At 62.1% G+C, this 15,822-nt stretch overlaps 1 protein-coding gene across 1 annotated transcript; it reads left to right on the top strand.

The window, feature by feature from the left end:
* Window positions 1–7,471: 7,471 nt before the first annotated feature.
* On the top strand, window positions 7,472–15,271 carry LOC309445289 (glutamate dehydrogenase, mitochondrial-like; the record flags this gene model as incomplete). Its single annotated transcript, XM_082063919.1, has 12 exons — window positions 7,472–7,817; window positions 8,398–8,478; window positions 8,968–9,023; window positions 9,505–9,568; window positions 10,232–10,326; window positions 10,518–10,697; window positions 12,294–12,431; window positions 12,603–12,740; window positions 13,430–13,510; window positions 14,011–14,226; window positions 14,598–14,660; window positions 15,155–15,271. The coding sequence occupies 12 exons, from the start codon at window positions 7,472–7,474 to the stop codon at window positions 15,269–15,271; spliced, it is 1,575 nt and encodes a 524-aa protein (XP_081920045.1).
* Between the last annotated feature and the right edge of the window lie 551 nt (window positions 15,272–15,822).

Here is a 15,822-nt window from a genome sequence, read left to right as displayed (position 1 = left end):
GCACTTCAGCAAGTCCTTCACAGCCCTCCCCAGGGCAAGAGACAGCCACGCCGGGCCAAAATAAGCCCAGGATGTACCACAGCAGTTTGGGGGGGCAAGACTTGCCTCTTCAAGAGGGGAAGCAGCTGCACTAGTGCCCCCAGCACCTCCAGCCCTCCTGCACCTCTGCCGAGATGGTGCAGCTCCCCAAGCACCCCCCGTTTGCAGCTTCCTGCCCATCAGAAGCTGGCACAGATCTGGGCCCCCCCTTGTGGGGCCGGTCCTCTGCGCAGGGCCAGGACCCACATCTCAGTGGGATGCCATGGTGCTGCTGGCCACAGGGATGCTCAGCTCCCCCTGCGCACCAACCCCTCACAGCCAATGCTCTCCAGGCCAGTGGGGTGCAGGCAATGTAGGAAAGGTGTTCGAGAAGAGGGTCACAGCCTCACAGGCCACTGGGGAGGAGGTGGCCCCAGGCAGGATGTGCACGCCTGAAAGTGTCTCTTAAAAAGCTCCGAAAAATGCAAACACGGTTCAGTAAAAGCCCCCCTCCCCCCTGCCCTGTAAAACCCCAGCTGTAAAAAGTGGCAGCGCTTTGCAGCCTGCGCAGCCCCGGCTGCTGTGGGGGAGAGCAGCCAGTGGGGCTGGAGGGACCTGCACGGGGACATGCACCCACGTCCCCAGCACACAGGACCTCTCTGGCACTGGGCAGGCTGGATGGCAGGTCAGGCTTCATCCCCACCGCCAGCACTGCGAGCTTGCCCTGAGCTCTGGTGGCCACCCCCAGGCAGGTCCCCAGGTAGGGAGGGCTGGAGGCTGTGCGGACAGACTTCCCAAGTGCCTCCAGCCACAGTGATGATGGGGACAAGCGGCTCTTCACTACAGGTGTGGTTGGCCAGTCTCTCCCATTTGAGATCTGCGCCAGTGCCCTGCGTAGCCATGTCCCCCCAGCTCCAGGGCACCCACGGCAGCGGGGCAGAGGGGACAGGGCTGTGGTGGGCTGGGCTGAATGCCCCCACCCTGGGCAGCCACGGGGACCTGCGTGTGCACAGCATGGGCTGGTCGGAGCATGGCCAAACCCTGGGCTGGTGAAGTGGTGGCACTGTGATGCACCAGCATCCCTCCAGCATGGGGAGCGACACTGCTGCCCAGAGCATGAGCCAGGACAGAGCTCAGAGGAGCCAGCAGCAACTTGCCCGTGGCCACCCTGAGCCATCACCAGACCTGTGTCATGGGCAGGAGATGCCCCAGGAGCAGCCACCTCCGTCTGGAAGGAGCCACGTGCTTCTTCATGCTAAAAAAAGCCACCATGCACAGAAACGTGGCACTCATGTCCGTGGACATCTCCATGGGGCCAGGCTGGTGGGGGGACCTCAGGCTGGCAATGGGACCCCTGGCAAAGGAGACGCCTTGTGCCCGCATGCAGTGCTCCATTACCATCCACCCCAGCCCCAGGAGCCCTGCACACCTGCAGCAGGTGTCTCAGGATGCCACAGCAGGGACCCCTCCCCCTGGCACCCCTACCCCACCAGTGCAGGCAGTGGCTCACTCCATGGCAGGGCCGGCGCGGGAGCAGCACCGTGGCCGCCGGACGTTTTGCAGCAGAGCCCGAAAGACGCTGGGCTGCCCCTTGGCCTCGCCTTTGCGGGGGGCTCCTTTGACGGAGCCGGTGCGGGTGCTCTGTGGGGTCATCACCACCTGCCGCCCATGCTCCTCGATCTGCTTCTCCAGGTGCTTCTGGATAGCCATGCCCAGCACCTCCACCTCCATGGAGGCCCCGTAGACCTCCCACGTCATCCCCTTCTCATCCCAGCTCACCTCCCGGATGGGCTCTGGAGCCTCCTCTGCCACCGTCCCCTTCACATGCACCTCTGGGTACGAGGCCTGCGGGGACTTGGCCACCGGTGTCATGGGCCCAGTGGCCACCGAGCGGGTCTCCACGGGCATGGACACCTGCATCTCTGCATCCTTCTTGGAGGGCTCCAGGCGTGGGGGGGCAGCGGAGCCCGTCTCTCTCTTGGGGAAGGTGAAGGCAGCAGCCCCGCTCGGGGGGCTCATGGGGCTCAAGGCCACTGATACCAGGGATGCTCGGTTGTCCACTTGTGTCCCCATGTCCTGCGTCCCAGCATCCTGTGGTGGGGTCACCTCAAAGGAGAAGGACTCGCAGAGCAGCTTGGCCGTCCGGGGCTGCTGGCTGCTCCCGGCATCCACATCCTGCGCCGGGCTCCCCTCGGCTCTGCCCTGGCCCAGGGCAGCGGGGCTTGGCCCTGCCTCGCTTCGGCCCCCGCTCCCTGCAGTGCCGGCACCAGGGGGCTCTGCTGTGCCCCCCTGGGAGTGCTTGGGATCCTCGTCACCGCCCAGCTTGGGCACAACGCCTGGGGACATCCCCATGCCACCCTGGGGCTGCTCCTGGCTTAGCAGCTCATCTCCTTCGGCACCTGCGACAGGCTCCACAAACGCCACATGTTTGGCAGGAGCCGTTGTGCTCCCAGTGTCCTTGCTGGGTGCCTTGAGGCAGGGCTCAGGTTGGGGCGGCATGGGGGCCGTGCTTTCCTTCTGGGTGCCAGGGCCCCCCATCCCTGCGAGACTGCAGGCAGGGGCAGCGCCACGTGGTCCCCCGCAGCTCCCTGCTGCCACACTCAGCTCCACACTGGTGTCCAGAAGTGTGCCAGGAGCTGGTCCTGTCGGTGATGCCACCTTCTTCTCTGTTGCCAGGCTGGCCGTGGTGCCCTGGGCCTCTGTCTTGACCGCACAGCAGGTCCTCATGGCATGGCCCGCCGTGCCACAGCCAGAGCCAGGCAGGCACTCACCCGCCAGCGGGCAACCGGGGGAGCTGGCGCTGGGCTCGCAGGCGTCCTCAGCCCCGGGCTGGTGGCTCAGCAGCTGCAGCCCCTCGGGCTCCTTAGCACTGCCCATACTCGGGGAAGGCTTCTCCCATGCTAGTCCCACCACGGGTCTGCAAGAGAGAGGATGGGGCAGTGAGGGAGGGGCAGTGCACAGACCCCCGGGCCCCTTGGTTCCCAACCGTTTTTCTCTGTGCCACCCATGACAACAGGTTGGGCAGCCGCCCAGAGCACCCACCAGCTCCAGCACAGGATGGCACCCGGCGCCGCAGGAGGAATGGTGTCGGTCGCTTACCGTAAAAGCCAGCTTTCCCCCGGCGCAGCCAGACTGGGAGCGGGATCCAGGCACTGCTGTGGCTGCCAGAGAGGGGGTCGAGGCACAGGTACCCCTGCGGAGAGAGCGGCAGCTTGAGCACGGCCCCGGGAGCCAGGCTGAGAGCCTGGGGGGTCAGCACTCCCCACCTGCCAGCTGGGTGCAGCACATGGTGAGAGCGAGCAGGGCCTGGGGGCTGAGGGGGCTGCAGGGCATGGCAGGGGCACAGGGCAGCCCAAAAGTCCTCTTCACTCACTGGGCCCACTGTCCCCAGAGGTGGGAGTGACACGTGAACCCCAGCCACAGGAACCCTGAGCTCCGAGCCTGTGCCCCGTGTCGCGGGTGCAGCGAGCTCCCAGCCATGCTGTGCCACGCAGAGCTGGCTGCATGCAGGTACCCCAGCATGGTGGGGGGGACACAGGCCAGTATCACCCAATAGGCACCAAACCCTCCCCAGCCCCACAGGGCAGCCGGGCAGTGGGAGCACAGCAGGGAAGCCCCAAGCTCTCCGGGAGTCCTCAGCTCTCCCAGTGCCAGTGAGTCCCTCTGCAGCTGGGAGCACACGCATCCCGCAGCCGTGGGGCACACCACGGCTCTGGCCACGGCCACTCGTGGGTCCCGGAGAGGGCAGGGCAGGGCAGAGCAGACACGGCTGGAGCCAAGGGAGTCCCCGCGAAGGGAAGGGGCAGGAGCCTGGACCAGGCTCGCACCGACCCCCCGCAGCCACCAGCAGCGGCGGGACCCCGGAGGCAACGATCCAACGCCCCCCCGTCCCCGTCTTCCCACGCAGCACCCCATTCCCGGGGGGGGGGCGTGCTGCCCCGCACCCCCACCTGTTCTAACAGCACCTACGGGCCGGGGTTGGGCGTGCTGCCCCGGTACTGCCGTTCACGGAGGAGCCCCGGCACACGCGTGTGCACACGCCAGCACATGGCTACGGGCACACCCGCACCCACGGACACGCGTGTGCACGCCCTGGCCCCGGTGCTCAGGCTAAGCCTGGACAAAGCCGCCCCGCGGCAGCCCCGGCCCGGAGGAGGCCGCCCCCATCCCCGCCACCCGTGCCGGGGTCCCCGGCGCCGCCGCCCCCCGCCGTGGGGGTGCCGGTACGGGGCCGGCGGCGGCCGCAGCGCCCGGCTCGGCCCCGCCACGTGCGCCCCGGGGCCACCGTTACCTGTGGCGGCGGATCCTCCCGCCCGCTCCCGTCCCGCTCCGCTCGGCTCCGGCGCGGCGGTGGCAGCGGCGGCGAGCATGCGTGGGGCGGCGGCGGCAGCGGGGGCGCAACCGCGCCCCGGGCCGCTTCCCCCGGCTGCTGCCCGCCCGCCCCGGCGCCCCCGGTCAGCGGTGGAGAGGCGAGGGAGGGTCGGCTGCCGCGGGGTCCCGGCTCACAGCCCCCCCCGGTGTCATCGCTGTCACCGCACCGGCCCGCCCTGGGAGCGCCACTCACGCCACAGCCCCCAGTACCCCCCAGCATCAGCACCCCGGCTCCCCCAGGGATGGTCACCCCGGCACCCCCCGGTGCACCCGGGCACAGCGGGGCACATGGCTGGCACCGGCCTGGTCAGTGGGTCCTCAACCCTTAGCGTGGGTCCCGCGGGTGGGGGTGACAGCGACACAAAGCCCTGTCCCCCCTCCTACCTGGTGATGGAGCCGGTCGCTTCCCTCCCGGGCATTACTGGGAGGGGGCTGCACCCCAGCCGGCCCGAGGGACAGGGACAAGGTGCCAGCGCAGCAGGGATGGAGATGGGCTCCCGCGCACCCCTCGCCCAAGGGTGGGGGAGGACGGGGAGGGGAGAACGTCCCCGCTTCCCTCCCGGCAGCGCTTGCCTCTGCTCCCGGGCTCAGGCTTTGTCTAACTCCTTCCCACGCACTCCCGCTCGCGCTGCGGGGGGGAAGGCGGCCTGCCTGCCTCGCCTGCATCCCTGCATCTCCCCAAAACCCTCCAGCACCCCCCCAAAACACCCCAGCTGCCCCCCATCACCCTATGTGTTCAGGATGCCCTCCCTGCCCTGGGGTATTCGCACTGGGGAAGGAGCTACTGATCTATGGGGCCCGAGGGGGACATGCTAATGGGAACCCCAAGATGAGGTTCCCCCATCTTTGGGTTAATGTTAGCAGCATCTCCCTGGCCCTATAGATCTATAGGGTGAGGCTGGCACGATTGGAGCTGGCACACCTGGTTGCTTAGAGACAAGGGAGGTTGGAAATGCTCCTTCCAGTAAACAGCCAGGCTGGAACAAAACCCCGAAGGCTAAAAATAGGGAGGCAGGATATGGAAATAAAATAATAATAAAACAAAATAATGAAATAAATAATAAAATAAAATAAAATAAAATAAAATAAAATAAAATAAAATAAAATAAAATAAAATAAAATAAAATAAAATGCATTGCTTTAGCCCCCCTGGGGCAGAGTGGGGCACCCCCATGTCACTGCTGGGCACCCCAATAGGTGGCTGGGATGGATGGTGTGAGGGTGCATCACTGCACCCATCAATGTGTCCCCCCCGCAAGGTGTTTCTCCCCATCCATGGTCCTGTGTGCTGATCCCAGTCTCACAACAGTGACTGGGTTCAGAGCATGGTGTGGAGCACAGATATGGGTTTACAGCCCTCGCTGCTCCATGTAGCTTCAAACCCAAGCCTGGGCTTGGGGAACAAGGAGGAACAAGGGACACCAAGGGTGGGATGAAGTCCTGACAGAGGAGGGGATGAAAACCTCCCCCACACCCTGCCCAGGACTTTGCCACGGGGCAGGGGGCTGCAGGGCCACATCCTCATGGCATTTGCTTTCACCGGCTGCTCTCAACTCTGCTGACAGCTGCTCTCGCTGTCCCTGTCAGCATCTCAGCACCCAGCACATCCCCATCCCCACCGGGGCTGGCTCGGGGGGTCGTGAGGAGCATCCTCCCCTCCCTGCAGGCAGCCTTCATCCCCGGCCAGCTGCCTCCTCCTCCTCCTCTCCCCACCCGGGCACCTCGGGGCTGGCAGGAGAACAATAGCGAGGAGGATGAGTAAGATGGTCCCCATTGCCTTGGCAACGCACTCCCGCGCTGCCGGCGCGCGAGGAGTCAGGCAGCTGCCTGAAAAGCGCATTCTCCCTCAGCGGAGGGGGCTGCCGGCGCAGGTAGCATGGCAGCCCCCTCCCTGGCACCGTGGCCCACCTCCCACGCTCGCACGGGCAGCGCCACGTGAACACGCCGGGCTCCCCCACAGCCGCCAGCACGTCGCCGGTGCCCGCACACGCCGGTGCAGGCGGGCACACACGCCTGGCACACGGCTGGGCCCAGGCTTGGCTCTGTGCCATCCGGCTCACCGGTGCCTGGTGGTGCCGGGGAGTGCTAAGGCACAGCCAAAAGGGTCTGGCTGAGGGCGTGTGCCGCCTCCAGGGCTGCCGGGCAGAAAGGTGATGGGTTTCCCATGGCTGCTCACTGCTGCACCGCCTTCACGCATGGCTGCCCACGTTACTTGCGGGCAGGAAGGCCGGGGCGAGAGCTGATGGGGTGCTGGCAAATGGGAGTGGCAGGGGCACCAGGGGCACCAGGGGCACCAGGCTCCCATCACCAACTGCAGCTGTGCATCCCACACTGCCCCCCCAGCCTCCCCTCCCCATACTTCCACTGGGAGGACCCACAGGGTGCCCGGAGTTGGGATGACAAGGGCACCAGAAGGAGATCCAAAAGCACCAAGCACCCTAAAAATAGCGCTGCCCTGCCAGCCACCTCAGCACGGAGGTGCTGGGGGGTCCTGATCCCTGCCAGCACCTTCTGCCCCAGGTGCCCAAAGCACAGCCCGTGGCAGTGTCCCAGCTCCGCGGGTGGGAGGGCACTGCGCTGGGGACACCACAGCACATGGCCCGGGGTGCTCCTGGGTGCAGGCAGGGACACAGCCCCGCGATCGGCCAGGGGGCACAGGGGGCATAACCCCCGCTGCTGGGATGGCAGCGTGGGGCTGTGCAGACCCCAGGAGCCGGGTGGGACCGCTCAGCACCCCACGGTCCCACAGCCCCACAGCCACAGCGCCCCCCACACCCGCCCCTGCTCCCGGTTCGCCCCGCCCCCAATGACCCCGCCCCCGAATTAGCCCCGCCTCCTCGCTTTCCCCACCCCCTTCGGGCCATCGTATCCTTGTCAGATCCCGCCCGCATCTCCCCATCTCCCATTGGCCAGAGAATCAGCCAATCAGAAGAGTCTTGCCGTACCCTCCACCCATTCCACTCTCCACAGCGCCCCCCGACGGCCGTCCCGAAGGCCATCAGCCAATCAGAGCGCCGTTTGCTAAAGGGCCTGCCCTCAGCCACCCGGGGCAGCTGTTATTGGCCGCTGGCCGGGCGGAGGCATGGCGGTGGTTGTGCGGGGGGCCGCGGTGCGGCGGCTGGGCCCGGGCGGCCCCGTGGCGGTGCCGAGGCGCTGTCGGGGCACGGCTGGCTCGGCGGGGGACAGCCCCGGGGCCCCCGGGCTGCTGGCCATGGTGGAGGCCTTCTTCAAGCGGGCAGCCGCCAGGGTGGAGACGGGAGAAGCCCGGCGGGGTGGGCAGGCCTGGGTGCGCGGGATCCTGGAGACCATCCGGCGCTGCAGCTGCGTCCTGGAGGTGTCTTTTCCCCTGCGCAGGGACAGCGGCACCTGGGAGGTGGTGCAGGGCTGGAGGGTCCAGCACAGCCAGCACTGCCTGCCCTGCAAAGGGGGTGAGGCCGGGCGCCGTGGCCCTGCTGCCCAGTTCTGTGTCCCTGCCCAGCCCCGCACGAGTGGGCTCATGCTGCGGGGGTCAGGACACATCCTGAGGTGCCCGGGACGATGCTGTCCTTGGTTGCATCCCGCAGGACAGGAGGCACCTGGGGGAGGCAGCTTTGCCACCCTCCACGGGAGCACAATAGTCATATGGCCGCCACCACCCCTGTGTGTGACTCCTCATCCTAAACAGCACATACCTGCTGCCCTAAACACGCCTCAAAGCAGCGACGGCTGTTCTGAGCCTGAGGGGTCCCAGCCTCTTGTCCCCTCAGCCTGAGGCCTCACCGTGCTGCTCCAGCGCTGTTTGAGGTGCTCACCGCAGCAGAAGCCTGTGCGTGTGGGGTGATGGGCTGCGAGGAACCTGCTGTCCATGCTGTGGTGTTCAGGGGGAGTGGGTCTAGCTGGACAATTGCTGATTGCCTATTGTGACTGGATGCTGCCGCTTCAGAAGTGTCAAAGCCTTTCCTACAGCGCCTCTGTACCATTTGCGATAAAAAGGCAAAGACTCTTCATCTCTTCTCTCTCCTTTCCCAGGGGTTCGTTTCAGCAGCTCAATCAGTGTCGATGAAGTAAAAGCCCTGGCTGCATTAATGACTTACAAATGCGCTGTGGTGGGTAAGTACAAGGGGAACGTAAAGCGTGTGTTGACTTGCGCATGGGATGATGCAGCGATACAGCGAGTCAGAAAAGCTCCTTAGATGCTTTGAAAATCGTAAGTGCTCTAGAAGTGCAGGACGTTCCTGTGGGCACAGATGTGCAAGGGCAGGGCTTGCTGTAGCTGCAGGATACATCGCTGGCAGCCCGGGGTGTTTGTGCTAATCAGGGAGCATCAAGCATCATAGTGCTCAGAGACGGTCTCTGCGCCGGGGTTGTCATGGATTCAGCTCTGGCTGCTACCAGCTGTGGCAGGCTCAGGGTCCGCGTCCTGTCCTGCCTTCAGCTCTGCTCCATGGGGGCTGCGTGGTGTTAGGAGGAGCTGTGTGCAGCATGGGGGTGACCCCTGGGATTCGCCAACAAGGTCGTGATTGCCGTTGTCACCTCCTCCTGCCGGGGAGCAGGCAAGCCAGCAGAGAACATCTGTCTGCTTTACCCACTCTTTTCCAGATCTTCCTTTTGGTGGTGCCATGACGGGTGTGAGGATCGATCCGAGGAAATACTCGGTGAGTTTGCTCCTCTCCTTCCTCTGCCAGCAGCTCATCGCTCACGCTCCATTTGCACAGCCCTCCCTCCCCATGCAGATCACAGCAATGCACTCTGACAAGCCGGGGGAGACATTTATAGTGTGTAATGCTCCCCCAACAACTGTGAGAAGCAGCTTGGGGTGGAGCGAGGGGTGGTGAACTCTGATTGATGGGTCAGTGCATCTGGCCAGGGACTCTGAAGGAGAGACGCTCCTGCTGCTGGCTGCTGTGCTGGGGGAATCTGTGCATCAGCGAGGGGTTGGAAGGGCACTGAGCAAAGGGACCAGGAGTTCGCACATCGCTTTTCTGCAATCCAGGGTCCCCAGCTGCTGTGAATTAACCCCCTGGGGACATTGGGGTGTGCCTGTTGTGGTCAAGGGAGCTGCCTGGTGCTGTACCAGGGCCCTGTGATTTGTATTGGGGCCTGTAGTAATAACCGTGTTTTGTTGTTCTTGCGCAGGAACATGAGATCGAGAAAATAACAAGGCATTTTACTATACAAATAGCCAAGAAGGGATTTATAGGTGAGAGTAGTTTTGTGTGTGGCTTGCAGGCAGCAGCTGCCTGGCTGGGCAGGCGCAGGGGCTGCCGTTCACCCACTGCCTGTCACAGCACCCGCCGCTCTGGAGTTCTGCTGCCCATTCACCGCATGGCTCTGCCTGCGCTGCGAATTTGGAGCAGAGTGAACCTCGTGCGGCACTGCGCATGGTGGGGCTGGGTGGGGGCTCACCTGGGCATTATCCTCTGCTCCCACCGGCCCACACAGTCGCAGGGAGGAGTGAAGGTTTCTCCTGTATGTGATAAGAGAGCTCAGTGGGTGCTGGTCACAAGGCAAAGACCTTTACATTCCCTCTTCACTTGAAAGTAGTGGGAAGGGACAAGGCAAAGACCATGTGAAAGCCAAAGCTGTTCATGCCCAGTGGATGGCCCAGGTTGGCCAGAGAGGTGTTGGATGACCCATCCCTGGAGACATCCCAGGCCAGGCTGGACAGGGCTCTGAGCAACCCAATCTGGGTGAAGATGTCCCTGCTCATGGCAGGGGTGGGACTGGATGAGCTTTGAAGGTCCTTTCCAACCCAAACCATTCTGTGATTCTATGAAATCACCTGGCTGTACACATGCCACTGGTTGGAACAGAGCAATCGAATTGCAAAGACAGGATTTGACAAATTTTTCTACCTCCGCAGGACCTGGGATTGACGTGCTGGCTCCTGATCTCAGTACTGGGGAGCGGGAGATGTCCTGGATAGCTGACACCTACAGCCACACACTGGGGTACCGGGTAAGCTCTGACAGTGTTGGTTTGGCACCTGGGATGCTGTGGGCACTATGGAGGGTTGTGCCCAGAGTTGCTTTAGTTTTAGTCAGGCCTTAGGGAACGGTGAGTGAAGCTGCCATTTGGAGAATGTCCTCACTAGAGGACTTGCACCAGGTGAGACTGTAACCTTTGCTGTCCCCATCCTGGCCTCGCAGGACATCAATGCCCAGGCGTGTGTGACAGGAAAGCCCATCAGCCAGGGCGGCATCCACGGGCGACTCTCTGCCACAGGGCGGGGGGTCCTGCATGGCATCGAGAACTATATCACCAACACGGAGTACATGGACCGCATCGGGCTGAGCCCCGGCTTCCCCGGCAAGACCTTCGTGCTGCAGGTGAGTGCTTGGCCCAGCTAAAGCTCTGAGGAGGGCACTTCCTTGGGATCTTTCTGCTCCTCCTTTCCAGGAGAGCTTTCAACCTCAGCTCCTGCAGTTCTGCCTGGACATGATTTCTCAAATCTCTCCTCACCCTGTGGCAGCTGGCACTCCTGCGAGCAGTGTTTCAGACCCACTGCATGCGGAGGGGCAGGGGTGCTGCACTGCTCACACCGCACGGGCGTTCCTGATGTTTCTCTGTACCTGTTGTGTCTGAAAATACTCATCAAATGGAAGCTGTGACCAACTGTCACCTGCACAACAGGCAGAGCGGAGAGGTAGCAGGACACAGTGGGCTCTGCCACACTGGATGGAAGGAGCACACCCCAGGGACAACTTCACATTGCTGTCACCTCCAAACAGGCTACAGCAAACTGAGATGTTACCTACTGCAAAGGTCCTGCTTGTGGGTGCAGCCACCATCCCTTCTGGGTGCTCTGTGGGTCTGGCCCACCTTGCCCAGCAGCCTGGGAGCTCTGTGGGACATGGTGGGTGCCAGCCCTGCGTTCTCCCCTCTCCTTCCAGGAAGGACCTTCCCTTCCCTGCAGCCCAGGGCCTGCTCATAATTGCAGGGAGGTGCTTCCCCCTGCTGTAGCTGCAGGATCTCCTGCTCTGCCAGACACTGCTGCCCCGATCCGCTGCCCGCAGCTGCCTGTTCCCTGCTGAGACCACTGCTCTCTGCAAGGGAGAAATAAACTGGCAACCGCGCAGCTGAAGTCTCGCCTGCGGGCAGCACTCTGCACATCCCTCCAAGCGCTCACTGCCCAGTGCAGCTCCGTGCTGCGGGAGGAGGCTTTGAACCGAGGCTGTGCCCGGAGCTGCTGCGTGCGGTGCCCTCGGGAAGGGCCCTGCCTTCTCTCATCCCTTTGCTTTTTGCACATCCTTCTGCTTCACTGATATGGCAGAGAATGGCATAGCTGAAGTCCTTGGCTACTGTGTGTGTAATTTTGCTGTGTTTGGGGCTGTTTTGGCGGTCTCAGGATCGAGCGCTGCTTTTAGGAGCTGTACCAAGCTGGCAAGCGCTTTGGGGCAGACTGTGCAAAATCATCTGTTCCCGTGAGAAGAGCTGAGCTTTCCCCGTGGCCCTGCCCTGCACCGGTGCTGTGGCAGCTGATCGCAGCCCCTTGGTGTGGGGTGCAGGAGGACTGGTCGGGTTGTGCCTGGGTGCTGCATGGTGTCCACCAAGGGACTGTGTTAATAATCACTGGATCTGCTTTTTATCGAGATCAGCTCTTAGAAACAGAATGGCATGCTGTGCTTGGAACATCATGTCCAGGGGCTCTGGAGGTGATGAAGGCAGGCTGAGCTGGAAGCCCTTATGCCACAGGCTCTGCTTTTCACAACCCTCTAACTAGCCAAGGAGATCTGTCCCACCAGGTCCCAGTCTCCATCCAGCCAAAGCATTCACCAAGAACCGCTATAGGTCAGGGGTTCCTATTTGTGCTTCTCAGCTCACGCTCCTGAGAGGGGGTTGTTACCAGAGCAGCGGGTCAGTTTTCAGTGTTTGTCCCCGGGACGTCCCTTTCTCCAGACTGTCTGTGCTCTGTGCTGCCGTAGGGCTTTGGAAAAGTGGGGCTGTACACCATGAAGTACCTGCACGAGTACGGAGCCCGCTGCATCTGTGTTGGGGAGACAGACGGAGCCATTTACAATCCCAAAGGGATTGACCCCAAGGAGCTGGAAGAGTACGAGCGGGTGAGTTGAGCCCATTCCCCCCAGCCCTTGTTCTTAGGCAGGCTGTTCAGTGCCTGTCTCTGAAATGCCCACGAAGAAGGGGCTGCCTCTCGTCTCCTGCAGAGCCCGGCTCTGAAGGCAGTGCATGATGCTGCCACACCAGGCCCAGCAGTGTTCTCCTGCTCATTCCAGGGCCATGGCACCGTCGTTGGCTTCCCAAAAGCAGAGCCCTGTGATGGCAGCATCCTGGAGGTGCCCTGTGACATCCTCATCCCTGCCGCTGTTGAGAAGCAGCTCACAAGGGAGAATGCTCCCCGGGTGCAGGCAAAGGTACAAACCGCTCACACCACACACCCCCCACAGGCCCTGCCGCAGTGTGCGAGTGACAGCAGCCCGGCCGTGCCTTCACCCTGGGCACTCAGCACCCCAGGGAGGTGTCACACCACCACACTGACAACTTGCCCTCTGCGTGAGAGGGATGGAACATGAGGCAAAGGTGGCAGGTCACATAACCTGGGGAGGGGAGGAAAGCCCAAGCCCTTCCCTTTGCTGGCAGGGAGCAAGGCTTGTTGGAGTCACCTTGGCTGGCTCCATGGCATCCTCAGTGTTCAGTGTATCAGATCCTTCCCGCACGGCAGAGGAGATGATATCCTCAAGGGTACTGCGTGCCACACTGAAAATCACAGGCAGCAGATAAGAGTGAGCAAAGCAGGGGACTTCTACAAACCCCAGCTTTGTCCCTTCACCATGAGCTCTAGGGACCAAAGAAACATGGTGTGCTGGGACCTGGGACTCTGGGACCTGGGACTCTGTCACAGCCAAGGTCTGAGTCTTCAATCATCTCATACAAAATGTGAGGTCTGAGCTTCTGCTCATCCTGAACAGCCCTGGTTGGGGGGCAGGTACCCAGACTGCTTCCACCAGGGGAGGGCATCCCAGCAGCAGGGAGGGCAGCCTGTCACAGGTTTCATCTTTGATATCTTCCACCTATCTCACCCCTTCTCTGCTTGTGCTCTCAGATTATTGCAGAAGCTGCCAACGGCCCCACTACACCAGCAGCACATGAGATATTCCTGCAAAGAAACATCCTGGTCATCCCGGTACGTCCATGCCCACGCACATGGGGAGGTGGTGAACTCATGGCTAATAGCCACACAGTGGTGACAGCTGGATCCAGCTGGGGTCTGTCAGGCTCTGGGATCTGGTGGCATTGATTGTGCCTGTTCCCTGCCTTTCCCCCAGCTCCAGAGCAAATCTCAGATGCTGGTTTCCCATCTGAACCTTGTTGGTTCTCAGCTGCAGCAACAACAGACCATGGGGCTCGTGGCCAGCACTCGAATGTCCTGCGGTCGCTGATGGGCCAACAGCAAACTGCCACATCCTATGGGGTGTCAGAGCAGTGGGTGTCTCTGCTCAGGGCCAGCGCAGAGCCACTGTGGCTCTAGGATTCAGCCATCCCAGTAACCTCAGGATGGCCCCTGAGGGCAGAGCCCAAGGGTATGGGAGAGACCCAAGGCAGAGGAGGAGAGATCCGCAGATCTGTTGTGGGTCTTGGGGTCACCCTAAGCAGCAAATCTGAAGCATGTACTTCCCTCGGCAGGACGTGTATGTGAATGCAGGTGGTGTGACCGTATCCTTCTTTGAGTGGCTGAAGAACCTGAACCACGTTAGCTATGGCCGCCTCAGCTTCGAGTATGAGCGCGAATCCAGTCACTACCTCCTGCAGTCAGTGCAGCACAGCCTGGAGCAGTGGTTTGGCAAGGCCAAGGGGGAGATTCCCATCATGCCGTCTCCGGAGTTCAAGGCCCGCGTGGCTGTAAGTGCCTACAACCATGGAGGTTTGTCCTGGCTCACTTGTCTCACATTCCCAGACACTCCGATCTGCCACCCCAGTGCTGAAAGCTGAGCTTGTGGCACTCACAGAGTCCCCTCACGGTATCACCCCACTGATGAAAGGGATGGGGTGTAGATGCCGTGTGTGGTGGCACAGGCCTGATAATCTGAGAGTGCTGTAGGGAGTCCCTTAGGAGCCAAGCCATGTGCTGGAGCCAGATGCAGATGTGGCAGGTGAAGCTTGGACCACCTGTGGTGGTCATGCACTGAGCAGGGGCCTGTATTTAATTAAATGGGTTCAGAGAACCAAACTCCAGCCTCTCCCATGAAGGACTCACTTGTTCTCCCCCTCAGAGTGCGTCGGAGAAGGACATTGTGTATTCAGGACTGGCCTACACCATGGAGCAGTCAGCCAAGGTACTGCGAGGGCTCCCGGCCTCGCTGCAGAGGCTCTGTGCTGTATTTGGGGGGTGCCCAACCCCAGCACCCCATCACCACTCGCGCTGGGTCAGCCCGAGGCCTGGGGTCATCTAGCCTGTGGTGGCTGTTTCCACTCTGATTAAAGCTTTGTGCTCAGCAGTGTTCCTTGTTGCTGCTGGGTCCCTGTCCCTTTCTCCATTCCCCCAAACTTGTGTTCCCCATTTCCAGGGTTGCTTAGAGGAGCCAGGGTGTACACAGCAGTGCTGGCACTGCTTGGCGGGGGGGGTCTCATGCCATCCCTTGGGGAGGTGACTGCATGAGTGGTGTGCGTGGAGCCCACCTGTGGGCTCAGGGTCTGTCCCCAGGGGCGTGCTGTGGGGCAGAGCATCCCCAGAGCCACTCGCAGGCGGCTCCAGATCTGACAGAGCATCCCCTAGGTTGTTTGGCGTGTCTGGGTGCTTCTGGGGCTCACAACTCTCCTCTCTCTCTAGCAAATCATGACCACGGCTGCAAGATACAACCTGGGCCTGGACCAGAGAACCGCTGCCTACCTGTGCGCTCTGGAGAAGGTGTTCACCGTGTACGAGGAGGCCGGCTTCACCTACTGACCCCGCGCCTGGCAGTGCTGCCCAGGTGCCATGGTGAGGGTCACAGTCCTGCTGCGCAGGGGTGCCCAGGACACTGTGTGCTGCACCATGGGGACACCTCAGTCTCTATAAATGATTGGTTTGAGCATGTTCTCTCCCTGTGCTTGGCTCTCAGCTCTCTGGGGCAGGGGCTGCCTTCCTCCACACCCCTCTGCCCAAGCCTCTTTCCAGCTCCCTGCACACTGGAAGAAGCTGTGCCAATGCTGATTGGAGTCTGTGTGCCCATGGCTGGCAATAATTGAACAAGGGGAGGAAAAAATGCAATTAGCTCTAGGGGAGGGGACAGCCCATGGCACAGCCAACCCCGGGAACATCTCAGGCCATTTAATACTGCGCGGTCGGCGCTGCAAGCAGTGCTGCAACTGGCGCAGAGACGGGGAGCAGAGCCAAGGCGGGGATTTGCAGGCATCAGCAAACCTGTTGTGTGTCCATGCTGACGGCTGCAGCTTCAGTCCTTCCCCACAAAACTGGCAAGCCAGCACGGATGGCGGATTTAATCTGATATTCACAGC

This window comes from Streptopelia decaocto (genome assembly GCF_964273445.1).
Source record: "Streptopelia decaocto genome assembly, chromosome: 12".
Classification (NCBI taxonomy): domain Eukaryota; kingdom Metazoa; phylum Chordata; class Aves; order Columbiformes; family Columbidae; genus Streptopelia; species Streptopelia decaocto.
This window is presented reverse-complemented; position numbering and strand designations above follow the sequence as displayed.